General features: G+C 41.2%; 1 protein-coding gene across 3 annotated transcripts in view; it reads right to left on the bottom strand.

Moving 5' to 3' along the window:
- Window positions 1–1,524: 1,524 nt before the first annotated feature.
- The window catches only part of CDH11 (cadherin 11), an 81,651-nt gene continuing 57,221 nt past the window's right edge, over window positions 1,525–25,954 (bottom strand). For 2 of the 3 annotated variants that reach the window (XM_066194989.1, XM_066194990.1), the window contains 11 exons: window positions 20,708–21,103; window positions 18,579–18,873; window positions 17,700–17,819; window positions 17,115–17,282; window positions 14,648–14,835; window positions 12,919–13,172; window positions 11,669–11,805; window positions 11,353–11,474; window positions 10,801–10,918; window positions 4,108–4,359; window positions 1,525–2,816 (listed from right to left, as the gene is read on the bottom strand). In XM_066194989.1, the coding sequence (XP_066051086.1) occupies window positions 2,320–2,816; window positions 4,108–4,359; window positions 10,801–10,918; window positions 11,353–11,474; window positions 11,669–11,805; window positions 12,919–13,172; window positions 14,648–14,835; window positions 17,115–17,282; window positions 17,700–17,819; window positions 18,579–18,873; window positions 20,708–20,935 (2,379 nt within the window). In that variant the 5' untranslated portion in view covers window positions 20,936–21,103 and the 3' untranslated portion in view covers window positions 1,525–2,319. Of the gene's footprint in view, window positions 2,817–4,107; window positions 4,360–10,800; window positions 10,919–11,352; window positions 11,475–11,668; window positions 11,806–12,918; window positions 13,173–14,647; window positions 14,836–17,114; window positions 17,283–17,699; window positions 17,820–18,578; window positions 18,874–20,707; window positions 21,104–25,954 lie in introns of those variants that run through there. The other variant, XM_066194991.1, reaches the window with a different exon arrangement.

The following is a 25,954-nucleotide window of genomic DNA, read 5'->3' as shown; positions in this document are numbered from 1 at the left end:
TTGAAACTATTAAAAAATGACAATGTCCTTCTTAAAAATGAAACATAAAAATGTAGAAAATGCAATTATTAATTCTAAAACTTGCTCAAAAGTGAAATAAATCCAGATAGCATCAATGAGGATGGAGTCCTACAAATTACCTTTTTTTAACTTTATTTCAATTTGTTAATCTGTAAAGTGATACTCATTTATTTTCTTTTTTTTAATGTTTATTTAAATTTATTATGGAGAAATGTGCAAATCTAGCAAAATATTCTTTGGATTATAAACAGAGAAAAATCAACAACCAAAGAAATTTGAACCAAGTTAATAATAAACTATAGAATTATATAGAATGGATACAGCTGTAATAAAGTGAAATATTACAATAAACATTGTAGAGCAAATCTGCTGATTTAGCAAGGTCTGCCTTATAAAACATGGATATAGAATGGGACAAGTAAATATGTTACGGATATAGAGCTGAAACATCAGTTATCATTTGAAGGAGTTAAATTTTAACCTAACTACATATATGGGGGTCTTCAGAAAAGCAACACACCAACAAATCAGATCTTCTGTCAGATCAAGCAGTTTGGTACCTGACTGCAAATGAAGGACAGGGTCCTTTAAATGAATGTAGGAAAATGTAGATAATTTCTATTTATTGCCTCTTCCCATATTGCAGCTGCTGATCTCTGACCCTAAACAGCCAGCTATGTTAACTTCAGCAGAGGTGCAGCTGTACACAGATGCAGAAAATGTTGATGTGCAGAATATATCTCAATCCCTTGCTCCTTCTGAATCAATAAAAAAAAAAAAAGTAATAGATCCCTTTTTGGATTAAAAACATGCATTACAAAGAACAACTCTGAAAGCACTCTGTATTTCTGTTGTCACCAATTAAAAAATCTCCCTACCCGAAGATGATGCTATTCTACTGGAAACTAAAAAAAAAAAAAAAAAAAAAAAGGAATTAAGTGCCGGAATCTTAATTACTACTTAGGTAAGGTAATTGTCAGGTCGAACAGCCTTAGGGAAGTCACAGCTAAACTGGGTGAGATTTCAGTCCCTAGAACCTACAGAAGGCTCAGCACAGATACGGAAACTCACAAGGCTGGTGTAAAGTGTAAGTACAGAGTACTCCCGTCCACTCACAAAGTCACTCCTGAAACCTTGGGAATCTCTAAGATATAAGATAAATGCATATTACATGGGAAATATTAAAAAGGATTACACTTAATTTAATCCAGGAAACACAGTAGGACTATATGATGATCCTTACTGTGTTCTGGGAGCAGCCACAAGCTGTAGATAGAGAGGGTACAAAATGTTCACCAGACATTACATTTGTCTTAATCTAAAAAACATTTGTAAAATGTATTTGATTTTTAAATAATCACTTAACAAGGCAACAAACCAACTACAAACACATAATAAATAAGGCTATTAAAAGGTCACAATTGTAGTAAATTAGTCAGAACTATAAATGGGACATTAGAAACACTATGTTTTTCCCTATATGCTTAATAACCAGAACAAGAATTAAAAAAAGAATCAGTTTATTTCAAAGTCTGCTTCTTATATTGAAGCACATATTAAAGCAACAGTACAATGTTCATAAAATATAAGTGTGATGCTGTAACATTTCTTACATGTCAGAATACTGATATTTGTATGTATACTAAAATAAGAATTTTAAAATTGTACAAATAGATACATTAAAAATGACATAGAAATAGGGCGCCTCCCACCTCAACAAGACAGTTTTTATATCTGGCACATATTAGTTCAAGATGAAAGAATAAGCAAAAAGATTTACAAGAATCAGCAGTAACAAGTCAAGAGACATAATAATTGTACATTGTACTGTACATACATCATATGGGTTTAAGCTGGCTGAATATTATATATTTCAAGTTTAAAAATGCACTACCATATAGAGTGTCCATAGTTTAAGGCGAAATTACAGCTCAGAACTGTTATCTTTTCTAATTTGTGGAAGCTTCTTTGACATAAAAGATTTAGATGTTCATAACACATAAAAGATTTCCCTTATTTGTTCGCTTTTAGCATTTTCCTTCATTTAAATATTTTGCATTTCTTAAGTGGGTTTTTTCCTTTAGTGAAGCTGGCAGCCAACTTCCAGATTTGCCTTTTGTAGTAAAAGGTACTTCACAGTATTTACCACTTTCATGTCCTTTTTTATCAAAGGAATCCTCTCAAACAAATGTTTAAATGGGATTTTTCTTGATTTTTAAAAAAATACCTGCTTACATTTCCTCTGGATTCTTCAGGACTTCGGACACAGTTCTTAAGGCCAAATCTTAAACTTTATTGTTAAGAATCATCATCGAAAGTGTCTTTGGAGCCATACAAGTCTGCAAGTTTCTTAAATCGAGGTCCCCAATTTTGTAGATAGTCATAGTCCAAGTCAGAATCTGTTGTTGCTGACTCCAAGGAGCTGAGGGACCCAGCCACAGAGCCCCTGCCCTCGTAGCCATAGATCTGGATGGAGTCATAGGGAGGGGCAGTGGGGTCATTGTCAGCCTCCTGTATCCTGGTGTTGATGAAATCATCTACGTCCACGCTGTTGGGTGCGGGCCGCAGCCCCGGCCTGGGCAGGTACTGGTACTCGGGCTTGATGTCCTTGCGGGGGATAAAGCCGTTGATGCCATCGGGGTTCTGCAGCGTGGCGATGTCAAATGCCTCCGTGTCCTCCTCACCTCCGCCCTCGTCATCGTACGTGATGATGTTTTCCCGCACGTCTTCCTCCTCAAACACGATCAGGGGTTCCTTCTTCTGCCTCTTCAGGGTTACAAACAGCACCACAATGACTGGGGAAAACAAAACATGGGTTAGAGTGCACTGTCAATCAGCAGCCCCGTTGTAAGTAACTATTGCATCCCCGAGCCCTCAGCTTTTCTGCTGGATTGTTGCAAACTTCTGCGTTTTTAATGCTCCTTGCTAGGTAAAAGCAGCAATGTTTGTACACAGAACTGAACACACTGATCTGAGGCTTTCTGTCTGGGCTGCATGCCACTGTTCTTACTAACTGCTCATTACGGCAACACTAATTCAATGGAAGTGTTTGTAGGGCCCCCAGTGCTGCAGAACACTGTTACACTGCCTTTGAGCTGCCCAAACACATGAATATCTGCAACAAAACAAAGATGAATATTTATCCTCCCCTGTATGCACAAAGCTTAACTTGAATTCCAAGTGTCATTTTCATTAAAGTGGAATTTTTTAAAGTAACACCTCCAAAGACATTTGTTTTTGCGTTCTCACTTCAAATTTCTATAAGTATATGAGAAAAGAAACACTATAAAATACTACAGGGAAATAAGAAATTTTTTTTTTTTTCCAAATCATCAGGAAACACTTTGCATCACTTTCTTAAAAGCAGGTCTTCTAAGCCACTCATCTGTCTTCAACACAAGATGGGTTTGAGGGAAAATAGCTGGCAGGGGCCATTAATCCTGGCTGACCTCAATAAGGAACTTGTCATCGAGGGAAGATCACAAAACTTAGTACATCATGACCATTAAGCGGTGTCCCTGATTAACTGGCATTAGGCCACAGGAGGACATTGTCAAAGCGCATCTACACGAATTCACAGGTGTTTGCTATTGAAGATATCACAGAAGCCCAGAATGGTTTAGATGGAAGAGACCATAAAGCTGACCTCATTCCACTCCTGCCATGGACAGGGACACCTCCCACTGTCCCGGGCTGCTCCAAGCCCCAGTGTCCAACCTGGCCTTGGACACTGCCAGGGATCCAGGGGCAGCCACAGCTTCTCTGGGCACCCTGTGCCAGGGCCTGCCCACCCTCCCAGGGAACAATTCCTTCCCAATATCCCATCTATCCCTGCCCCCTGGCACTGGGAGCCATTCCCTGTTTCCTGTCCCTCCAGCCCTTGGCAAGTGTCTCCATCTTTCCTGCAGCTCCTTCAGACCCTGCAAGGCCACACTGAGGTCACCCCAAAGCCTCTCACAGCTGGGGAGATCAGTACCCCCTTTAAAAACAAAAGCTAAAAAATTATTTCCTCCATCTTGGAGTTGAGGGCAGGATTGCTTTTTTAACATAAGTCCAGACAAGCAGCAAGGAAAGAACATTTTTTACCTAAGAGGATGACAATGCAGGCCAGGATGGCGATGAGGGCACCGGTGCTGAGGCCCGCGTTGAGGACGTAGGCCTCGGCGTTGCAGGACAGCAGGGAGCCGCCGCTGTCGCAGCCGCACACACGGATGGTCAGTGTGTTGGTGCTGCTCAGCGGGGGCATGCCGCCGTCACTGATCACGATGGGAAGGAGGTACAAATCCTGCTTCTGGCGACTGAACCCTTCCCGTCTGACCAGCACGCTCGCTGTGTTATCTGGGTGAAGAAGAGAGAGAACCATTGTTAATTCTTCCACGGAGTCGTCCTCTTAGCCACTATTGAAAAGGGAATTATCTTGCTGCAATGGCTCTCAATTTTCAGTTTCTTTAGCACTATTTCCACAATAAACCAGTAGAAAGTGTTGCCTTTCTAATGACCCAAGAGCAATTACAGGATTTTATTTAATTCATACAGCACCACACTCAGTTTTAATTCTTTAACTAACACAAGCAATACAGATAATCTCTGTCTGATAGCACCTTTTAGTACCTGTAACTTTCTGAGAAAGTCACAATATTTTTTCAATTACCCAAACGGCTGGACCTTCTTATTGCTGTCTGAGCTGGTTTTAGTGTCTCTCCAGAATTAAAGCTTTCAGTGGACAGGTAAAACCCGTATCTCCCTTGTGTCTTCTTGAAGTCACATCTAAAAGCATAGTAGACAGTGATCTGTCCCCAAATGGGCTCTGATAATGAGAGCCCCACCAAAACAAAAGGCAATATTTACTGTGTGTGAGCAAATTTGAGCCTTGTTGTTTCAGTAAGACATGCTGAAGGCAACTGTTTCATCAGAATACGGTTTTCACCCAAACTTCCAAAGCCAGAATTCAGAGAGCTTGATCATACATGCACAGTATGTCTGGGCACATTTTGAATTACATAGATGCGAGGAAGAGTTAAATCAAAGAATCAAAAAACAGCCTGAGTTGGAAGGGACCCACACGGATCCAGGAGTCCAACTCCTGGCAGTATTTCTGTAACTCTATTCCCATTGTCTTCATAAGAGCTGACCTGCCATGGTGCAGGGGACAGAAAATGAGCTGCTATCTCAGCACAGGACATTTTGGATGGTCCTGCACACTTCCTCTGCCTAAAGCCTTGGAAAGGGGACGGTGTGAAATGCCACTGTCCCGTCACTGGGCTGAGGCAGCCTGTGCTTCCCCCTCCCAGGGGAACACCAACAGGGCTCCCTTGTTGTGCCTTTCCTCTCTCTCTCAGCTCAGCCTGAACCGAAGTTTATAACAGTTGTTAAACATCTCAAAGTAAATAAAGTGAAGCAATCATATCTGTGATTTTCAGACCTTCAAAAGCCAGTTTATATTGAAGATATATTCCTCACAACCTTTCCTGGCTTGCCATGTTCTTTATTTTTCACTATATAACAGAAAAGAGGAAAAAAAAGAGTGGTTCTTTTATCTGCTGAGGGAGGCCTGTTCACCTCCGAAGGTACCCAATTTACTGCTGCCTCAGGCTTCTACAGATTAATTGTTTTCCTGTTGAAGAGTCAGCATAAATCCCAGAATTTAATAATGCAAACCATAAAATCTCTCCTAATGATCTAATCACTGTGATTTCCATGGAAGTCTGTGAATAAAATATACCCAAAGAGAAGTGTTCTTGCCTTGCATTAACTGCCCTTGCAAGCAGTGCCCCTGAAGTAGGACAAGATGTGAAACTGCCCCCATATTTGGTGAATCTATGGGATGAAAAGGATGTCTGCACTGCTTGACTCTCCCAGGAACTTCACCAGAAAGTGAATATTTTAGGTAGGAGCTGTTTGTTACACACCAAATGAGTCCAACCCCCATATCTACCCCTGTCCTGGCAGCCCATAACCCTGAGTGGTCACCTTGGCATGACACAACTGTTGCTTCTTGGTGTTGAGTCACAAAAACAACAACAGGGTAGAAAACAACTTATTAACTTCTTTGCACAATGTCACATTTGTTAAGGACAGAGAGGCTGATAAAGATCTGATTGTTTATCACTTGTTGCTCTTGGAGGTGCCCTTTGTCTCTCTCAGAGTCCTCCTAATCTGCTGAATGTTTGCACGCACCATCTAAATTTTGAGGCACAATTTTTTACAGGACCTTAGTGATATCAATGTCTGTGTGACAGGAGCCTTATTTTAGGACTTTAAATTAATTGGCTCGTAACAATTTGGTACAAATAGGAATACAACATCTATTATCTATTAACCTATCAGCTAACTTGAAATAATATATTGATCCAAAATTAAACTATTCCACAGAGTCCTCTAAAATGCACTTAATAATTCATTTCCTCAATGGAAGAACAAAGATTTGTTCCATTAAATGAAAAATCACAACAGGGCAGATTATTTTTGTGGCAAAAAAATACGAACATTAACAGGGGGCTGAGCTACAGCTGCCTTGAGGCTGCAAATGCACTAGGTAAGGAATGATAATACCATACATTAGTATATTTAGTCTTTGGCTACGCATTTTTTTATCACAGATTTTATTTTTCTTGCCTTTTGTCAGCTGAAATGGTATTCCTATTTAGAAATAAGAAAAGGATGGCAAATTATTTAGCTGTTATACAGACTGGCCTGGTTCACTGCAGTCACTTGCACTACACATAGCTGATTTTGATCTAATGACTGATTTATCTGTTTCAATGGGAAGTGATTTTTAGTTTAACATAATTTTTTTTTAATGAAAAGTCCAATCAATATGCCTGGCTAAAGTTTAAAAAGGACTACAATACATCAAGCCTAAAAGGTCATTTTTTAATCTTTTCCTTTTACTGTTTATGTTCACTTCTCCCATTTAGAAGAAACATAATATCCATAAGAGGAAAAAACCCCTCTCTTACCTAAATAAAAGATAACATATAATCCTAGCTAATATTCTCATCCTTGCTTTTTTATTGTTTTCAAGGCCCAGGAGTAGAACTGTAATCCTGGCAAAATGGCATTTTTTAAGCCAACCAAAGTTAAATGTCAATGCCAGCTTAAAACTATTACTTAACACATATGGGAACTACTTGACTGTCAGTCCTAACGAACACAATGGGGGTTAATACAAGAAGGAAAAGAACAGTAATGTCAAGGCCATTCCCAAAATTTCACATTTTCCCAGCTATTATTGCCTTGGCTATCCAGTATCCAAAGGTGTTGCAAATGAAGTTTCCCAACATTCTTCACAAAATCTTCACAATTAGAAGCTAAAATTGCATTATTTCTTAGTGATCCTTATACTGATCTCACTGATCTTTGATTTTCATCTTTTTCTCCGGTGATTTTATTGGTGATTTCCAATATTTCCTGTGTGCATAGGCAAATGGAGCTTAGTTTTTGGGGGCTTGTTAACACATTGATTGTGTAAGGACAATTCTAGATTACAGCAACTGACTTCAGTGTGAACTTTATCACCTACATCAGGTGTGAGTGCTGATTCAGCCAGAAAATGGAACATTTTCAGGGGTCCAGCTGTCTAAAATCCTCACCTTACAAGGAGTGGCAATTGTTGTGGATAATCCATGGCAAAATCCGGTAACTTGATACCTTGTGTATTTCAAAATTTTCATGTTGAAAAAGTGTGAAGCACGTATTTGAGTTTAAAAAGCAGACTTTGGTCACTGATGTTTTGGGGCTCACAAGTTTAATTTCAAGCTCTGGAAAGCTCTCTCTTGTGAATTTGGGACTGCAGCCCCTCCAGCAATGCCAGGCTGAAGGAGCCCAATGATACAGTTTAACACCGGGTCAGAGTCTTATAAGCCTCATGTAAATGTATCAATCTCTGAGGGTCCAGCCCTTGCAGATTGGCTTAAAATAATTTCAGCAAGACGGCTCTTCAGAGGTGTTTTGCAAAGTAAAAGGTTTAATAAATGAAAAATAACAAAATAAAAAATGTTACAGAGAACAAAAGATAAGCTGCGCACAGGTGTCCGAGAAAACCTCTGGCACCCTGCTAGAAACACTCCAAAAAGCCTCTTACTTCCTTTGGGCTCCTTCCTAAATACTGAATGTTTTAGGAGGGACAATTTGGCTTGCTGTCAATAAGGAGAGCTACAGGATTTGAAGAACAGTGAAAAGGTTCAATAGATGCTTTTCTCTTGACACTGAGCCAATCACTGTTGGAAGGATATCGAAGTTTCTGGGCTCTTTTCCTTATAAGAAATGCAAGGGGTGAGTCTTGAACTTTTCCCTATATGGAAAACACTTGCTGGGTGTGGGAAATGCATTCCTACAGCCCAAGAAAAGGGCATCTCAGCACAGGACCCAGCAGGGTTAAAAGTAAGAATTACATTTACTCAAAATCTGCCTCGCTGCTGTGAAGTGCCACGAGCCTCTGCTGCTCTTTTGAAGACCTGACTTCAGTGGGAGCAGAACTGAGAAGAGCCCGGGCAGATAGTGCCATTTATTTATGAGCTATAATATTGTTTATGAGCTATAATATAAGGAAACAGTGCAAAAGTAATTCTGTGTTTTATCCCAGTGTGGGCTAAGCCATTATCTCATGTTTTCTATGGGAGATGGGCTCAGCTGAAGACTTGGTAACACAGTGGGCTATTAGTAGGATGTAGAATGTGATTATGCTTTTTTGGATTACTGCAATATGTGATTACTTTCAGGAGCTGATAAAAAGAAACTGTATTAAATGATAATTATGGGACTGTATTCACTTTAAAGTTCTGTAATAGGCCAAAACACTGGAGTTTTCATTAACTGTTTTCCACGGTTAATAAAGCCATTTTTCTCTGAAAGTAGCAATTCCCTCTGAAAGCTATGGCATGGCTTATAGAATGCTCAGACTTAAAACTCAAAAAAAACAACTTTCAATGACCATGAACATAATTTGACTTGCAAATGGTATCACACTCTCTCTAAGAGTTTTTTTTATATGGGAATACACAGAATTTTAACTTTTTTACTTTGCTCTAGAATAACTTACTTAAAAAACCCTACAAGAAATGTGTAAATGAACAACATCATTGCACTGAGGACTGAGGAAAATGAGGGAAAGAAAGGATGGAAATGGATGAATTTCCTCAGACTATTCATTTCCCAAGAAGAAAATTATATGGGAAAATTCAATCCCTTAATTCTGTCTTCTAGAAATAACCTTTTGCAGTATTGTCAGGTAGAAACATTACATTCAACTGACATCATAATTTAACTACAACACATTTTTATCTGGGTTAATTTTGTCAGTAAAGTATTTGCTGCATACAGAAATGGAGAATGAGTGGGATTGGTGGGAGTCAGTAACCATAATATGACTCAGAGGATCTCCACTCTGACCTACACTTCTTCTGATAGATTATAAAATCTAATCTATTTTCAGTTTGATGTGGTGACCATAAAATGTATTTTATAGCAAAATTTGGCCTCTGGGTCTCAAGCAAAGAATACAAGCTTATTTACTCCTCTCTAAAAATACACCCATGAATTTTTCAAAACTTGTGTTTTACTACTTTAAAGAGAATAAATATATGCCCTGCACTGGCTCCTTTATGAATTACTTATGTATGTACAAGTGTCAAGCACTAGGCAACAGCATTACTTTGATCAGTCAGGAATAACAGAGATTTTGTTTGGGAACTCTGATGATAATTACCCTCACTTCAGATGTGGAGAGAGATATAAAGTCTGCCTCAACAGAACACTTTTTACTGAAATCATGTATCTGGATTGTGTTGCCTTTTGTACTTCTGGTACTCTTGGATTCATTATTTAAACCAGTTCAACCGAGTTTTACTTTTCAGAAAACAGTCAAGTTTCCTTCAAACATTAAAGCATGTTAATCAAAACCAATTCCTTAGAAAATAAAACAATTTTTGCCATGTGAAGGGAAATAAAAAATAAAGACTGAATCAGAATACAATGAAATAAATTGAGTAAATATGTATAATGGCCAAACCTATCTTTTTTTTTTCCAGTTTACCCACCTCCTCTGGCTCCCTCAGCCTCTGGCAAGCTCAGGTCACTGATGTTATTATGCTGTGATCAATTGAATTTTGACACTCACCCAGGCCTGAGGTTTTTTTGCTTACAAATTTCTTACATCTTGCTATCAATCTGAATGCAAAGCTCTACTTTATTTAATGAACACCAAACTGGCAAAGGGATCAGGATATCCAGACCCCTGAGACAGCCAACACAGGTATGTTCCACAGCACAAATCCCTGTTTCATTTCCTGCACCAGGCAGTGATTTGATTCCATTGGGAATCTAGCCCATCTCTCTTGTGATCCATAATTTACAAAACCTGGCAGGCACAGTGGTGAACAAATACAAGCAGCCTAATAATTTATGCTGTCTCAGCTAATTTTAGGTTTCTCTAAATCAAGAAGATCTGCCAGTTTCATTTACTGAGTGTTTGGCAGTGGTTTTTTCCTTTTTCTGGGAGATAAAATGGCAGTGGATTCTTCCTGTTGGAAGGAATCCATTGTCCATTATCATGCAATTTAAAATATACATTCAAGAAAATTCAAGTGACTTAACAAACATCCCACTTTCCCAAGAACATCCTTGCATCTCAGCTGTATGCTTTTGCCTTCCTCCCCTAAATCTTGGAGAAAAACACTCTGCCAAAGCTAATGACAATGATGTTGCATGACATTACACTGGCCATTAGTTCTACTTTGTAATTTCTTTGGATTCTGGTAGAGTGGGAATCTTCACACAAACCTCTGTTGTCTCTGAGTGTAAAATTTGGATTATGAATAATTTCAGGTGGTAAACTGAAGATAAATCTTGGTCCATTGGCTGAGTCATCCTTGTCATCAGCACTAATTGTAATAAATTGCTGTAAAAGAAAAGCACTCTGTAAACAAACAGCTCCTTCTCTGAGTACATCACATACAAGGAGCATTCTGAGACAGCACTTGAATAAGAATTGTAAAATAGCAGAACTCCCCTCAAATACAAATATATGCAATTACAAACACAGAGCCTACTCCAAACTACAACAGGCAATCTTTAATTACTATTGCATTAACCACCCCAGAGTTACAGCTGTAAAAACACGCACCTTTAAAGGGAGGTGGTGAGAACAAGGAAGGTGGTAGGCACAGGAAGGTGGCAGGCACAGGAAGGTGTGGGCACAGGAGAGGGTGGGCACAGGAAGGGGTGGGCACAGGAGGGGGTGGGCACAGGAGGGGGTGGGCACAGGAAGGGGTGGGCACAGGAGAGGGTGGGCACAGGAAGGGGTGGGCACAGGAGGGGGTGGGCAGGCCATACCTGGTTGCTTCGGGCATTCTCACACACAAAGGCTTCGTAGGCCGCCGCAAACTTGGGAGCGTTGTCATTGACGTCAACGACCTTGATTGCAATGGGAACTTTGGCTTCCTGGTGCTGTTTGTCTGTGGGAGAGGCAACACTGAGATGAGGCAGAAGTAAGAAAACCCCTCAAAACAAATTCCCTGCTGCATCCAAGGAAAGATCAAATATGCTGAGGTATTTCTGCTGAGATTTCTTGCAGTTTATCAAACTGAGACAATTGGAGGATTACAGGATTCGTATCACTGATTCTAAAACACCTCAGTGAAATACTCACGGACTTCAACTGCAAAGACAGAGATATTATGCCAAGCCATTTCTTCCCTATCCAAAGCCTTTATTGTCTTGATATTGCCATCTTCTGCATTAATAACAAAATATCTTTCAAGGTCGGTGTGTCGATCAATTGAATATCTAAAGAAGATTGAAAGTCAGTAATTAGAGAAAAGAAGGTCTAAGGAGTTTCATGCATCCAGGTTTGTTCTATATAATAATTATTTCTAAATAATTGTAAGTAATACACCTATTGTTGCCCTCAACATCATTTTCAAAAGGATGATATGTATTCTTTTAAAAGGAGAATCACCTGTTTGGTTTCTACATTTAGAAAAACAGTACATCAGAATGTTTGCAATAAGTGAAAATTGCTGGTCTTTGAAGTCTCTATATCAAAGCCCTTATACACTCTTTTATTTTCTTCTCTTAAAAAACATGATAAAAATATCTACTGAGATATTTTTTCTTTTCTGTTTCATATTAATCATGGTGATCTTTTAAGTCTTCCAATCTTTGGTTTACTCTGAATATTAATTGATCATACCAATTTATGAAATATTATCCACTCTCTGCACATCTATACAGCTTTATACAGCTCTGACTTTTATAACTTCATGTTGAAATTCTTTGAAATGTTAAGTGTACCCACAAAAGAGGTCTTCAGAACTTAAGTTATACTGAGAACATGACAAATAAAATTAAACTAATAGAAGGCTATTACAATATAAAATTCTTCACTATGAGGGTGGTGAGGCCCTGGCACAGGGTGCCCGGAGAAGCTGTGGCTGCCCCTGAAAGTGTCCAAGGCCAGGTTGGGCACTGGGGCTTGGAGCAGCCTGGGACAGTGGAGGGTGTCCCTGCCCATGGCAGGGGGTGGGAATGGATGAACCTTAAGGTCCTTCCAGCCTAAACAATTCCATGATTGGAGCCCAAACTCCAATCTACATCTTAGACTTTGATATTTTGAAAAAAAAAATCCATGCTGTGAAAAAAAGCACAAGATTTTTGTGGAAATTTTAATTTAGAACAGAGTCTACCAAAGATGTCCAAAAGTATATTTTAATTAGACATAGCTATAGTATGATACAGGCTTTGAAAAACTGGCAGTTTATGTAATGAAAGCACAAAACCAATGCTGGATGGTTAAAGTTTCAATATTCTGGGTGTCTGTAGATCTGTCACACTGTCTTCAGAACTTGCCTAACAATTCTGATAGCTAGTGCTCAGAAGGAAACAGGAGATGCAGCAAACCTTATAGCACTGTTGGCAGCATCCGGGTCTTTGGCATGTACTTTTCCAACCACAGTACCAGACGCTGCATTTTCCTGTACTTCAAAAATGTAACTTGGCTTCAAGAATACCGGTGGCTCATCAGCATCTTCTACTGCTATTTTCACTGTCACTGTGTCCTTGAAGGGCCCGTTGCTAATGAACTTGGGGTCAATGTGGACATTGGCTGCCTCCACCTTCAGGCTGTAGGACTTTTTGGTTTCATAATCTAAGGTCTGTGAGAAACAAGAAGACAGTGCATTCCAGAGTCAGAGAAACCAGGCTGTAAGAGCAGCAGGCAGCACCCTAGTATTCAACGACATCAAACAAATGTGAGCATCTGTCAACAAGCTTGGACTGAAATGTGTGTATTTAAAAACATAAAGACTCAAATGGAAGGAGCTACATTCCATGTATGAAGCAGCATAGGAAGGCACTCAAAATATCACCACAGTTCTGGTCTTGGTCTTTGCTTGCTGTATCACTGAGGAAATTCCCATCTGTACTGGGAAAATTAACCTTGTCTCCATGCAGTCTTCCAAGCAGCACAAAAGTGCAAGGGATGGGAAAGGGGTTTCCACAAGAGGCCTGGCTTTATCCAGGCTGGCAGGCATTCCACGTGGATGTGGTCTGAAGTGCTCCTGGTGCACCATGAGGTAGCACACAGATAAGTTAAATTATTTAGGTAGTGGGGAAAATACGAAGATGGTTTGCAGTGCTTTCATTCCTGCAGTTCCCTCTAGCCACAGAACTCGTAACAGTTTCCAAAGGGGTGGTGGAATAATGCCCCATGGGACAAGCCCTTTTGGGAGCCTGATCAAAGCCACAGCACCTCTGCACCTGCATTGGCATGTAGTGGCTGTGGGGCTGCACCTCAGAATGATCACACAGGTGCCAATCACAATTCACAAAGTATGTTAACACCAGAGACTGAGTGGAGTGACAGCTCAGCCATGTTTCAAAACACACAAAAATCCACTTCAACCTCTAGAACAGAGACAGAAATAGAATCAGGGCAATTTTGAGCAGAGGAGACCTCTGGGTCCCTTCCTGAGGGACTGCACCAAAGGACAGGGCAGGGCCGACCAGAAGTTACCCAGGCCTTCTCCTTTGAGTTCTGATTTCTCCAAGAGAGATAAATAGCTCTAAAGATACAAAGAACAAAATGATAATGCTTCCATATAATAATAATATCTATATTCTGCAATTTGCAAATTAAAATTCATTTGATAATGCTTTCAAATCTCCTGCTGATGGGCTGTGTGTGAAATCCCCTCTGCTGCTTTTCCCATAGCCTGTGACTCCTTCAGAACACTACTGTGGACAATGCACAGCTGAAGAATTCAAACTATAGGGCATGAGGCTTTTCAGACTGAACATAAAGCAACAGTGAATGTCTGCTACTTATCAGCACTAGGCAAAACTTCATTAACAATGAAGCTGATGGCATCGTATTTTACCGTGACTTTTTATTATGAATTCATTTAGTTTGTGCAATTAATCCACTGTACAGTATTTATGTAACTCTTCTTGGTTATTTTCTTCCATTCCAATTCAGCTAATGGGGAAATGGAATATCAAGAGTTAATCACACCTTGAGAAATGAATTAAGTGAAATTTGCATTTACTTATATTTCAGCTTAGGTGGTAATCGATTATTACCAAATATTCTGTCATCAACAAAGAACACTACATAGTAGGCATCACTCACCTTCTTAAGCTTCACAACCCCTTCCTGAGTCTCATAATCTGTGGTGATTTCAAACGAGTCCATGCCATCTCCATCAATGATGCTGTAAGCCACCAAACCATTCTCCCCAATGTCAGGATCTTTGGCCTTCACTCTCCCCACTTCCTCCCCTGGGACAGCTGCTTCCGACACCGACATCTGGTACACACCTGGAGCAGGGAGAACAGGGAGAACAGGGAGAACAGGCATGTCCCCCAAGTGAGCAGGCTGCTCCCCACTTGTGTGTTTACTCTTTGAACTTGGGAGTTCCAAACAAACAGAGTGATTTTTGGCATTTTCAACCCCCCTGAAGGAACATTGTATTCTGTTCTGTTCTGTTCTGTTCTGTTCTGTTCTGTTCTGTTCTGTTCTAAAGAGCTTTGAGCAGCAAGTCAGCTGTGAAACCTTAACCCACATGGATAATGTATGGAACATGACTCCCTCCCTGTTACCCTTCTGCTCAGGGAGGGGCTGAAAAGGACAACCAATCACTCAGAATGCAGAAACTGGTGTGACATCAAGGTTACTATTGATTGCAGGGATGTTATTACAAGAATGGAAGGAAAACTCTCTCTCACATGGCTCATGGTAAAACCTTCACCTCTGTTTCTCATTTCTGCCCATTCATTCAAGAGCCATAAATTATATACAGTGAACTGGATAAATCCTGTCTGCCATGCTGGCTAAAGTATAAATCTGCTGCTTTCTATGGCTTGAATTTGGAGTGTGAATGTAGAACAAAAATGATTATTAAAATTTTACACCACAGAGATGTATGTATGTAGAGAGTATGTACCAATTTGTATGGGATTTCACCCCAAACAAAAAATGGCTTTCCCACGGCAAGCTCCAGTAGGAAAACCATCCCAAAACATCCCACAGGTGTTTCCCTGGGTATTCAGTGACACCAGAGGAGAGCAACACTGTTCCTGGATAAATCTCTCTCCAACAGTTGTCTTTTAGGCAGTGTTGATTCCAGAACTTTCCCAACCCCCTCCAAAGTTCACATAACATAACCTGATCCTAAATATATAAATCTATGTCAGCATTTTCTGACACATCATCAGCAGTAAAAAATTGGGGAGGAAAAAAAAAAAAGGGATGGTAAAATAAAATAATCTAATTTATTCCCCTTTGTAATTGCTCTTTTTTTCTCCATGGGCACCCTAGGAACATCAGGAGACTTACACCAGGCAGAGACTTGGCTCATTACCCATAAAAACAATTGCCACATGTCATTGAAATAAGTCATTAACTCCAGTCACAAAGCACCCAAAATTTAAGCACATAACTCATTAATAGCTTGAGCAATGAACATTAAAAACAAACAAACAAACAAACAAAAAACTCCAACCCAACAACAACAAAAAAGAAAATAAAAATATCAATCATTTGGCTGTTCATACAGACAGTTAAACCCTGGTTTTGAGTTACAAGGCATTCCCAATTCCTATTTAACCTGGGAGTGAATGATTAAGCAGCGGGACTGCTTTTGGGCATTTCTGATAGTTTAAAATGTTCTTGCAAAACACTCAGTCAAGCGGTTTGAATTCACAGAGAAAAATCCATCATTTCACAGAGTTAACAAAATATTGTATGCTGGTGTCCCAGGTTATGATCTGGAGTGAAAAGGCTTGTTTGTGAGGTACATAAAACCTGATCTTTTAGAATTTATTCCTTTTCTTTTTGAAGGGTAGATAATGCTGACACAGGTTTTTACATTCAGCTCTTGCATGAGGGGCCAATTGGAAAAAGAGCTGTTAGAGCTGTTAGAGGGATGGCCACGGCCAGGATGTGTCAAGGTCAGAAGTGCTGCTCAGAGGAGAAACACAGTGGGCTGAGATGGTGTCTGCATGGCACTCAAAAAACCCCAGACCCACACAGAGATAAAATGCAGACCAGATGTGTGGACCTGTTAATGTACTTCCATCCAGCTGTGAAGGCTGAGTCTGGTAATGTCAGCACTGAATCATTTTATATGTGAAAAGTAAATTACTCAGATATAAAAAAATTGCTGTATTTGACCTCCATTAATACACTTTAACAATTAAAAAATGTGATTGTGCTAAATTTGGTTTGCTTTGACATGGTAAATGTGAGTCTTGAAGAATATATATATATATATATATATATATATATATATATGTCTGTCTATATAACTATATAAGTTATACAGCATGGCCCAGTAGCTTCAAAAATGTAGTGGAGGGTCAGGAATCTTTGCAATTTAATCCTGGCCCTAAAAATGTTTCACTTTGCAACTCAAAGTAAATAATCCAGACATTAAAGTTCCATACATTACCAGCAAAAAATTTGCAATTAATACATCTTTATTCATGTGTGCTGCAATAACCCATCAGTTATTGCCTCCTCAAAATGTGGGTGTGTCTGATACTTCACAAACATGGGTCCTGGTAGGAGATGTGAGAAGGATTTTGTTGGTACTCACTCTGTGGGAACTTTGGTGGGTTGTCATTGACATCTGTAAGTGTAATTGTCACTTTGGTTGTCCCTGAGAGGCCTCCCATGTGTCCTCCCATGTCCTTGGCCTGTATCACCACGTGGTACTCCTCCTTGGCTTCTCTGTCCATGTTGGGAAGAGCAGTTCGGATGATTCCTGCGGGCACAAAGGAAGGTGGCACACACAGACTTAATGAAAACCTGGCTGGTGCACTTGAAGTGCATTAAACACATCAATATTTGCAGTGATGGTGGAGGTTCTGCCTTTCCCTGTGCATTGCTGTGAGGAAAGCAGCCCTAATATTCCACACAGAGGACAGGCCTGGAGAACTAGAGCTGTGCACAGAAACAGCCTTTCAACCATCACAGCATACAGAACACACAGAAATAGCAGCAACTTTCTGGTGTAGAAGCTCCAGCAAATGCCAGGAGACCAACCTGCAGCAAATGCCAGGAGACCAACCAAAGCAGGAAGCTTTGCTGAGACATCAGCAGCTGCACCCAGCCAGTACATTTAGTTCACTTGATGCACTCTGGTCATGAGGGTCCACTCAAAGTTACAGTTTAATAATACCTGTTTGAGCCTCCACTGAGAAGTAGGGCTGACCTTCAAGGATACTGTAAACCAATTTGGCACTGTTCCCATAGGTAGGGTCATCAGCATCTGAAGCTGTTACCTGAATAACTGATGTACCTAAAAAAGGAGAACAAACACAGGAGGGAGAGTCAGAGGCAAACCTGTCTGGAAGGACTATGCAGAGATGCTTTCAGTCACACAGCAGAGCTATTCCTAAATTGTTTTATTTCCACGTTTTGTAAATGAAAATCAAAATTACTTGACACTTTCTAGATGACAAAATATACTTGAACTAGCTAAAAAGATTTGTCACCATCTGTGATGTGGATTAATGTTCTAACCAGCGAAGATTTAAAAGTCAGCAGTCACTCTGCACCATTATGGTTTTTCCTCCTCAGTAGTTTAAGCCTTATATTGCTTTTGTCGTTGGACAGCCAAACAATAGAGTTTTCCTTTACATTTTTCTCAGTAAGTTTCAGACAAATCATTCCTGTAGAAATTTCTGAAACAGACACAAGCTCAAACAGGAGATGAAAATGGAATAGATGGTGAGGCAGTAACTTCCCAGCTTTATTACACAGCTCTGCCAAAGGAATGATCTTCATGTTTACCCCAGAGGATTCACACTCCATAAATTCCAGAGGACTCCTATGTTCCTTTCTAGGAGGAAAAATAGTTCTATTCTAGGAATGTCTCACAGTTAGGAGCTGTGCAGGGTTTGATTTGGGCAGCAGATTAAATGCATCAAGTGAATAACTGGCTGAACACTAAGTAAATTTTACTTCCCCAAATCCTTGACAATAAGAATGAAATAAAGCCAAGATCTCCCGACAGTGCAGCATCTTCCACAAGGGCAGTGCCTTTCTGAGTACTCACCTACATTTGATCTCTCGGGCACATTGGCATGGTAGTTTTCATGGAGAAACTCAGGTGGGTTGTCATTTATGTCTTGAACTTTGACAATGAATTCAGAAGGGGGTTCCAAAGGTCTGTTTGTGTTCCGGTCCACAGCCTGAGCTGTCAGGGTGTACTGAGCTCTCTCCTCCCGATCCAGTGTCTTGGTTGCATGGATGTTCCCTGATTTGTCATCAATAACAAAAATAATTCCTGCTCCTTCACCTGAGAGAATGTATTTAATGTTTCCATCTCCAGAATCAATATCTGAATGAAGCTACAAAAAGAGAAACAGACACACCTTAACCAAGGGGCACACATTTCTTGGATGTGCTTATGAAACAAACAAATGCAGGAAATTGCTATGATTTCACAGTTTCCAACAACGGTGGCTTTCACCAGGCAATAATCTACACTCAGGGACATGCTGTGACCACATGTACCCTGCATCCAGGACAGTGCCAGCCCAGACATGCCTCCTGCTACATTTCAGATTTAAGGAAGAGAACACACGAGAAGACACTTATAGCGGGTTCAGCATTCGCACGAAGTTAGAAGGAGGAGTAATTTTTACAAAGATTTCGTAGACTTCAATGAACTATGTTTTGCTGGGTTGCATGTAAAAAGCTGTTAAATGACAAACGGAATGAGTTAAGTGATAAATTAGTGAGCCCAGCTGTGCCCGAGTGTGCAAGAAGGCCAAGGGCACCCTGGCTTGTAGCAAGTACAATGTGGCCAAAAGGACCAGGGCAGTGACTGTCCACTGTACTGGGGCACTGCTGAGGCCACACCTTGAGGGCTGTGTCCAGTTCTGGGCCTCTCCATTCAGGAAGGACACTGAGGGGCTGGAGCATGTCCAGGGCAGGGAATGGAGCTGGGAAGAGCCTGGAGCCCCAGAAGGGGCTGAGTGGGCTGGGAAAGGAGCTCAGTCTGGAGAAAAGGAGGCTCAGGGGGGACCTTGTGGCTCTGCACACCTTGTGGCTGTCCCCTGACAGGAGGGGACAGCCGGAGGGGTCGGGCTCTGCTCCCAGGGAACAGGGACAGGAGGAGAAGGGAACAGCCTCAGGCTGGGCCAGGGGAAGCTCAGGTTGGAATCAGATGGTATTTCTGCATGGAAAGGGTGGTCAGGCACTGGAACTGCTCAGGGAGGTTTGGAGTGCCCATGCCTGGAGGTGTCCAAGGAATTCCTGGAGGTGGCACTCAGTGCGCTGGGCTGGGGACACAGTGGGGATGGGGCACAGCTGGGACTGGATGGGCTGGGAGGGCTTCTCCAACCTCAGTGATTCTGGGATTCTGTGTGATTCTGTGACTGCCAACTCGTTTTTAATTACACCCTCTTAAATATAAAAGAAGCAAAAAATGCTTACTAAACATTCTTAATCCCACAACCAGTACACACTTCAGTTTGATGAATGAGGGAAACATTCAGCCAAATTACAGATTTATTGATTTTATATTGACAGCTACAAATTACATAATTTTAAACCAGAATACCCAACATGGCATTTGCTGGCATTGATCCTGTTTCTTCACTCTTTTTATGCTGAGGTTAAGTCAACACCATTCTGCTGCCCATTTAGAAACTGGTAAATATACTGGTTTATCTATCTGTTTGTATTTTATTAGTCTTAGACAGTAGCAGAAAAAAAAATCAGTCCAGCATGTGTGTACATACACACGTGCACACAGATATTTACCTCCCTCTATACATAGCCCTCAATGTATTTAATTTTACTGATAATTTGAAAATGAGCGGATAAAAAGATACCTGTTTTACTGAGTACTGGGTTAGACATTCAATTTTTAATTGCTGTTTCTAAGGACCTGAGAATTATATTCTTGAGACATATTTTTGCTCAAGTTGTTGGTGTGGTTCTTGCTGTTTTGCTGAGTAACAGCCTGCAAACTTTCATTCAAGGACTGCTGAGGTCAATGGAAATATTTGTATTGACTTAGGTAGTATTTTGCTTAGCACCTAAACTGAGCTACCAGAAAATGAAGAAGCAGTTTATACAGCACAAAGGCAACAGCAAAAAAACTCACCAAAAAAACCCTCAAAAAATAAAAATTAAGAATATTAATCAATGGCAGAAAAAGGAACTCTTTCTTACCCTTCCTACCAGCACAGGATCTGGTCCTGTGTACTCCTCTATAACAAAGAACTGGTTCCACACCCAGCCTCTTTTGGAACGGTGCAGGACTTGTCCCTCCTTGCCCTTCTCGTGGTGCCCGTGCAGCGAGGGCCGGGAGTGGTTGAGCCTCTCCGTGCTCAGGGCCTGGCTGCAGCACAGGACCCCCAGGCAGAGGAGAGCTGCGTGTAAACAATGGTCCTCCTTCATTTTTGGTTATTGTGTAGGCACAGGAGTATCTGAGAATCTACCCCTTCCACCTTGGAAGTCAGAACGTCTGGGGCCACTGAGGAGTTTCAGACCAACTGTTGTGCTCATAGGATGCCACCATGCATTAAATACATCACCTTAATGCTCTGCAGCTTCCCAACTCAGTTCCTGGAAGAAGGGAAAATGGAAAAAATCGTCAGTTCTTTGAGGACGAAGTAGGGCTTTTTATTTAGCAAAACAAAACTGGGACTTTCTTGTTAAATATCAAGATAAGAAGATTAAAATAAATACATCAATACTGATGAAATCCTGCGTAATGAGCAGATTTGGTGTTTTGCCACATGGAGCTGCCACCTTGCAGAATCTCCTGGCTGGCTGGTTTGACCACTCAGAGGCTGGAGTTGAAAGATAGGTAGGGAATCATATTTTCTCATGATTCTTTCAAATAGATTTAGCCCAAGATACAAGGTAACTGTAGAAATACCTAATTTAGACCTAATCCCTCTTTGGAGCTTAGATATAAACCTTAGATATAAGCTGCAAAGGCAGAGGTCCAGATATAAGGGAGATCCCAAGATTTATCAGGAATGCAATATTTCTCCACCAGCCCTTTCATGATCAACAGGTCCTTGTGCTGAATGTAACCACCTCTGTTTTTTCTGGGCAGGAGCAGGGGCTGGCAGAGCTCCAAGGAGCTCCAGTCTGGATTTAGACCCTGAAAACAACTCTGAGGATCAAGGCAGCATCAGCACTGATTGCCAGTGTGCTGCTCTGGGCTGGGCACAGTAAATGTCACAAACCAAAAAAAAAAAAAAAAAATCCATTCAGATATTTCTGATAGTATAAAAATTGATTATTTATTTCTACTTTCCCTGGGTGTCAAATTACCATGATTACACTGATCTCCTACTTTCTAATATTTCATAAAACACTAGGTCAGATTTCATGTTTGAGGGAGAAATTGCATAATAAAGTGAAACGCAAAACTAAGCAGCCCTCAATCCATCACAAAGGCCACTTTCACTTATCCCTGGGGTTTCAAACATATTGCCCGTGAAACCTTACACAACAATAATTTTTACAAGGTGCCTACAGTGTTTGGTTTAGCTTTGGGTGTGATTCACTTTCCTCTTGTGCAAGATACTGATAAAAATTTTGATGTTATATTTACACAGGCAAATGCATAAATATGCGCTACCATCAGCTGTAAACCAGAATGATTTATAAATGAGAAATAAGGAGATCTTAATGGTATTTTCAGCAGAGAAAATATGAATATAGGCAAAAAAGCTTGAAGCTACAGCACATTCTGTATCTCTACAAACATCTCACTAGTTCCAAACCCACTCATTTGGGTTTGTCTTCCTCACGTCCTAAGCAGTCATGTCTTCCTTCCACATCCCTTTTACAGTTACATAAAAATACATTGGCTGACAGGGGTTCATGAATAAGAAATGAAATATTTGGGTTTATTTCCTCAAAGAAGATCAGCTTCCAATTTTATTTTACTGAAAACTGAAATCACCTAAACCACAGCACCAAAGTAGCTCCAGCATAACGAGTGAAATGACATTCTCACACATAGATGCAAATATAGTCTGGCTTTCCTAAGCATAATTATTAAATAGCTTTGTTGTATCCATATAACTTTTTCCAATTGTTACATGATGACACATTACAGATTACTCACACCAGCATGGAAGACATGAAAAGGAAAACAATCCCTATGATTTTGCTCAGGAAAATGCTTTTTATTTTGACACAATGTATGTGTGTGAAACGTGGAGCATTAGATCTGTGGTTTCTATTTCATGTCTCCATCTTACTGAGGGGTAAAAACAATATAAGACTTGAGGGTGTGAAAACTGAGATTTCACCAATTTTGAATACTTGTTTTGCACCTGGCTTTGCATAGGGAAAAAAAAAAAAAAAAAAAAAAAAAAAAGCTATGGAACTTGTGTGTAGGGATCAGTCATTTGCAGCAGTTAGAGGGAACTGGGCTCCTGGAATGTTATAAAGAACCCACATACTCCAAACATGGAATAAGAAGATATTCCTGGACAGTTGTGCATTTCTAAACCTGCTGTGAAAAAAAAAAAAAAACAAACAAAAAAAACAACCCCCCAGAAACCCAACAAACTGTAAATAAACTGCTTATGTTAATAGATTTGGGGTGCATTTGAAAATTAAACTCACTGACAGTTATTCATTATTAGCATCACAGAATGATTTTAGCTACAGAGATAAGTAAACAAATCCCCCCACTCTTCCCCAAGTCCTCAATACTATTATGTGAACCAGTAAACACTTTATAAAGCTGCTTAACCAGAGTGGCAGAGCCAAGCTGATACACACACTGCTTATTATCAGCTACTCAAGTGTCAAGTGCTGGAAACAAAATGTTAATCGCAGATCCATGCTTATTTACTAACAAGGATTTAAAGCAAAAATTATTTGTTATCTTTTGTTTTATCCTCTACATGTCCATGTACAGAAATGAAGCAATAAGGCTCCATGTCTTCAAGCTCAAGAAAACTATTCTCTCTCATCCACCACTTCAGAGAATACCAGAATCTCCTCATGGTTTGGGCTGGAAGGGACCTTAAAGCTGACCTCATTCCACCCCTGCCATGGGCAGGGACACCCTCCACTGTCCCAGGCTGCTCCAAGCCCCGATGTCCAACCTGGCCTTGGACACTGCCAGGGATCCAGGGGCAGCCACAGCTTCTCTGGGCACCCTGTGCCAGGGCCTGCCCACCCTCCCAGGGAACAATTCCTTCCCCATATCCCTGCCCTCTGGCACTGGGAGCCATGCCCTGTGTCCTGTCCCTCCAGCCCTTGGCAATTGTCTCTCTCCATCTTTCCTGCAGCTCCCTCAGACCCTGCAAGGCCACACTGAGATCACCCCAAAGCTTCTCTCCAGGTGAACAATCCACGCTCTCCCAGCCTTTCCTTCCAGCAGAGCTGCTCCATCCCTCTGCTCATGCTGGTGCCTCCTCTGGGCTCTCCCCAGCAGCTCCAGGTCCTTGCTGTGCTGGCTCAGGGCTGGGGCAGCTCTGCAGGTGAGGTCTCACCTGAGGGGGCAGAGAGGCAGAATCCCCCTCCCCTGCTGCCCACGCTGGGGCTCAGCCCAGGGCAGGGGGTTCTGGCTGAGCAAGGTCCAATTGGGCTAAAAGAAGTCCCTAAAGCTGTTTGTAGCAATTGCTTCTGGTTTGGGTTATAAAGGCAAAGGGCTCCATGCTAGCAGCAGTTCCAAGCTGGCTCTTTAGGAAGGGAGCCCCAGGTAAGACAGGCTGCCAGGAAAGCTGAAGCTGCAAAAATGTGTCCCTGGCCTCCTCATGCCCCTTCTCCCCTCCTGGAGCTCATGCTCTGCTCACTCACATTGTGTTCACTCCAGCAATAAAACCTCTGACTCTTATCCTCAGAAAACCTAAAATGGCATAAATCAACAGGCTTCCACTGAAGGCTGTGAAATTACTTTAATTCAAACCAGCTACAGTCTGGATTTTCATGAACTACTTTTATTCTAAAAGACAAGGTGCACAAGATGCTCTTAAGTTAAAGCTAAAATGAACTTCATTAAATAATGAAGCAGTAGCATTAGCAAAAAAAATACCCAAAAAACCAAACCCAAATCTCTATTTTCCCCTCCCTTTATTTTCCAACCAATCTACTTGAAACATTTCAAATATTTCAACATCAACTCAGCTGCTGAAAGCCTAGAGTTTCCTTCCACTTCAAGCAGAAAACATGGAAAAACAGCTAAACAATTAAAAAAAAAATATTCCTTTTTCTCTTGGGGAAAAATACCTCAGATCTGGAATACGGATATGAGGATGGCAATTGTTGCAGCTGCTGGGCTGCTGCTCCAGTGAGCATCTGAAAATTCTGTGTGCAGCACTTGGATCGAGGCACTGCACAGATCTGTCAGATTGATTTGCCATGAATGGTCGCAGCCTTTTTTAAAAAGTCACAATCTTTGAGGCATTTGGGTATTTCTGCCCATTGATTATAATCTCCAACTGCAACAAAGCCAGTCTCAGTGGGCAGTTGACCAAACTGAAGCACTGTGCTGCTTTTGTCTGGGATGGAGTTAATCTTCCTCCTGGTAGTTGCTCCAGTGGCGTGTTTTGGATTTCAGAAGAGAATGATGCTGATAAAACACTGAAGTTTGGGTTGGTGCTGAACAGTTTTTCCAGAGTCAAGACTTTTCAGCTTTCAGCAGGCTGCAGGGGAGGCACTAAGGGCTGGGAGTGGACACAGCTGGGATAACTGACCCAACCTGGCCAGAGGAATATTCCAGATCATTCCACTGTGCCCAGCACATAACCTGGGGGGAACTGGTCAGGGGTCTCTCAGCTGGCTGGGCAGAAGTCTGAGAGCGGCGAGCAACTGCAGTGTGCATCATATCATTGTTTTGTATATTCAAATTCTTCATAGTTGTTATCACTATTTTCTTCCTTCTCTGTCCTATAAAGTGTCTTTGTCTCAAACCATGAGTTTTCTCACTTTTACTCTCTGAAGTATCTGCCCCATCCCTGGGGAGGATCAGTGAGTGAGCAGTGCCTGTGTGGTGCTCAACAGCTGACTGGGGTTAATCCACCACAAACATCCTGATTTTTTTTTTTTTTTTTTTTACATTACTGTTTAGAATTGTGCAATGTATCATTCTGAAATCCCAAATTTTCCTAACAAATCTGTAAGAAAAGTTGTTTTCCACTTCCTTGAGCATAGTGGATTCCAAGTTTCATAGAAACATAGAATACCCTGAGCTGGAAGGGACCCACAGGGATCATGGATCCAGCTCCTGTCCCTGCCCAGACAACCCAACAATCCCTCCTGTGCATCCCTGGCAGCAATGTCCAAACGCTCCTGGAGCTCTGGCAGCCTCGGGGCCGTGCACATTCCCTGGGGAGCCTGGGCAGTGCCCGAACCCTCTGCAGGGAGCAGAACCTTTCCCTGCTCTGCAGCCTGAGCCTGCCCTGGCCCAGCTCCAGCCACTCCCTGGGTGCTGTCCCT

Source organism: Chamaea fasciata, unplaced genomic scaffold (genome assembly GCF_029207755.1).
Source record: "Chamaea fasciata isolate MVZ Bird 193981 ecotype frontalis unplaced genomic scaffold, bChaFas1.0.hap1 SCAF_12, whole genome shotgun sequence".
Taxonomy (NCBI): Eukaryota; Metazoa; Chordata; class Aves; order Passeriformes; family Sylviidae; genus Chamaea; species Chamaea fasciata.
The sequence above is the reverse complement of the archived record's forward strand: the minus strand, read 5'-3'. Positions and strand labels throughout refer to the sequence as shown.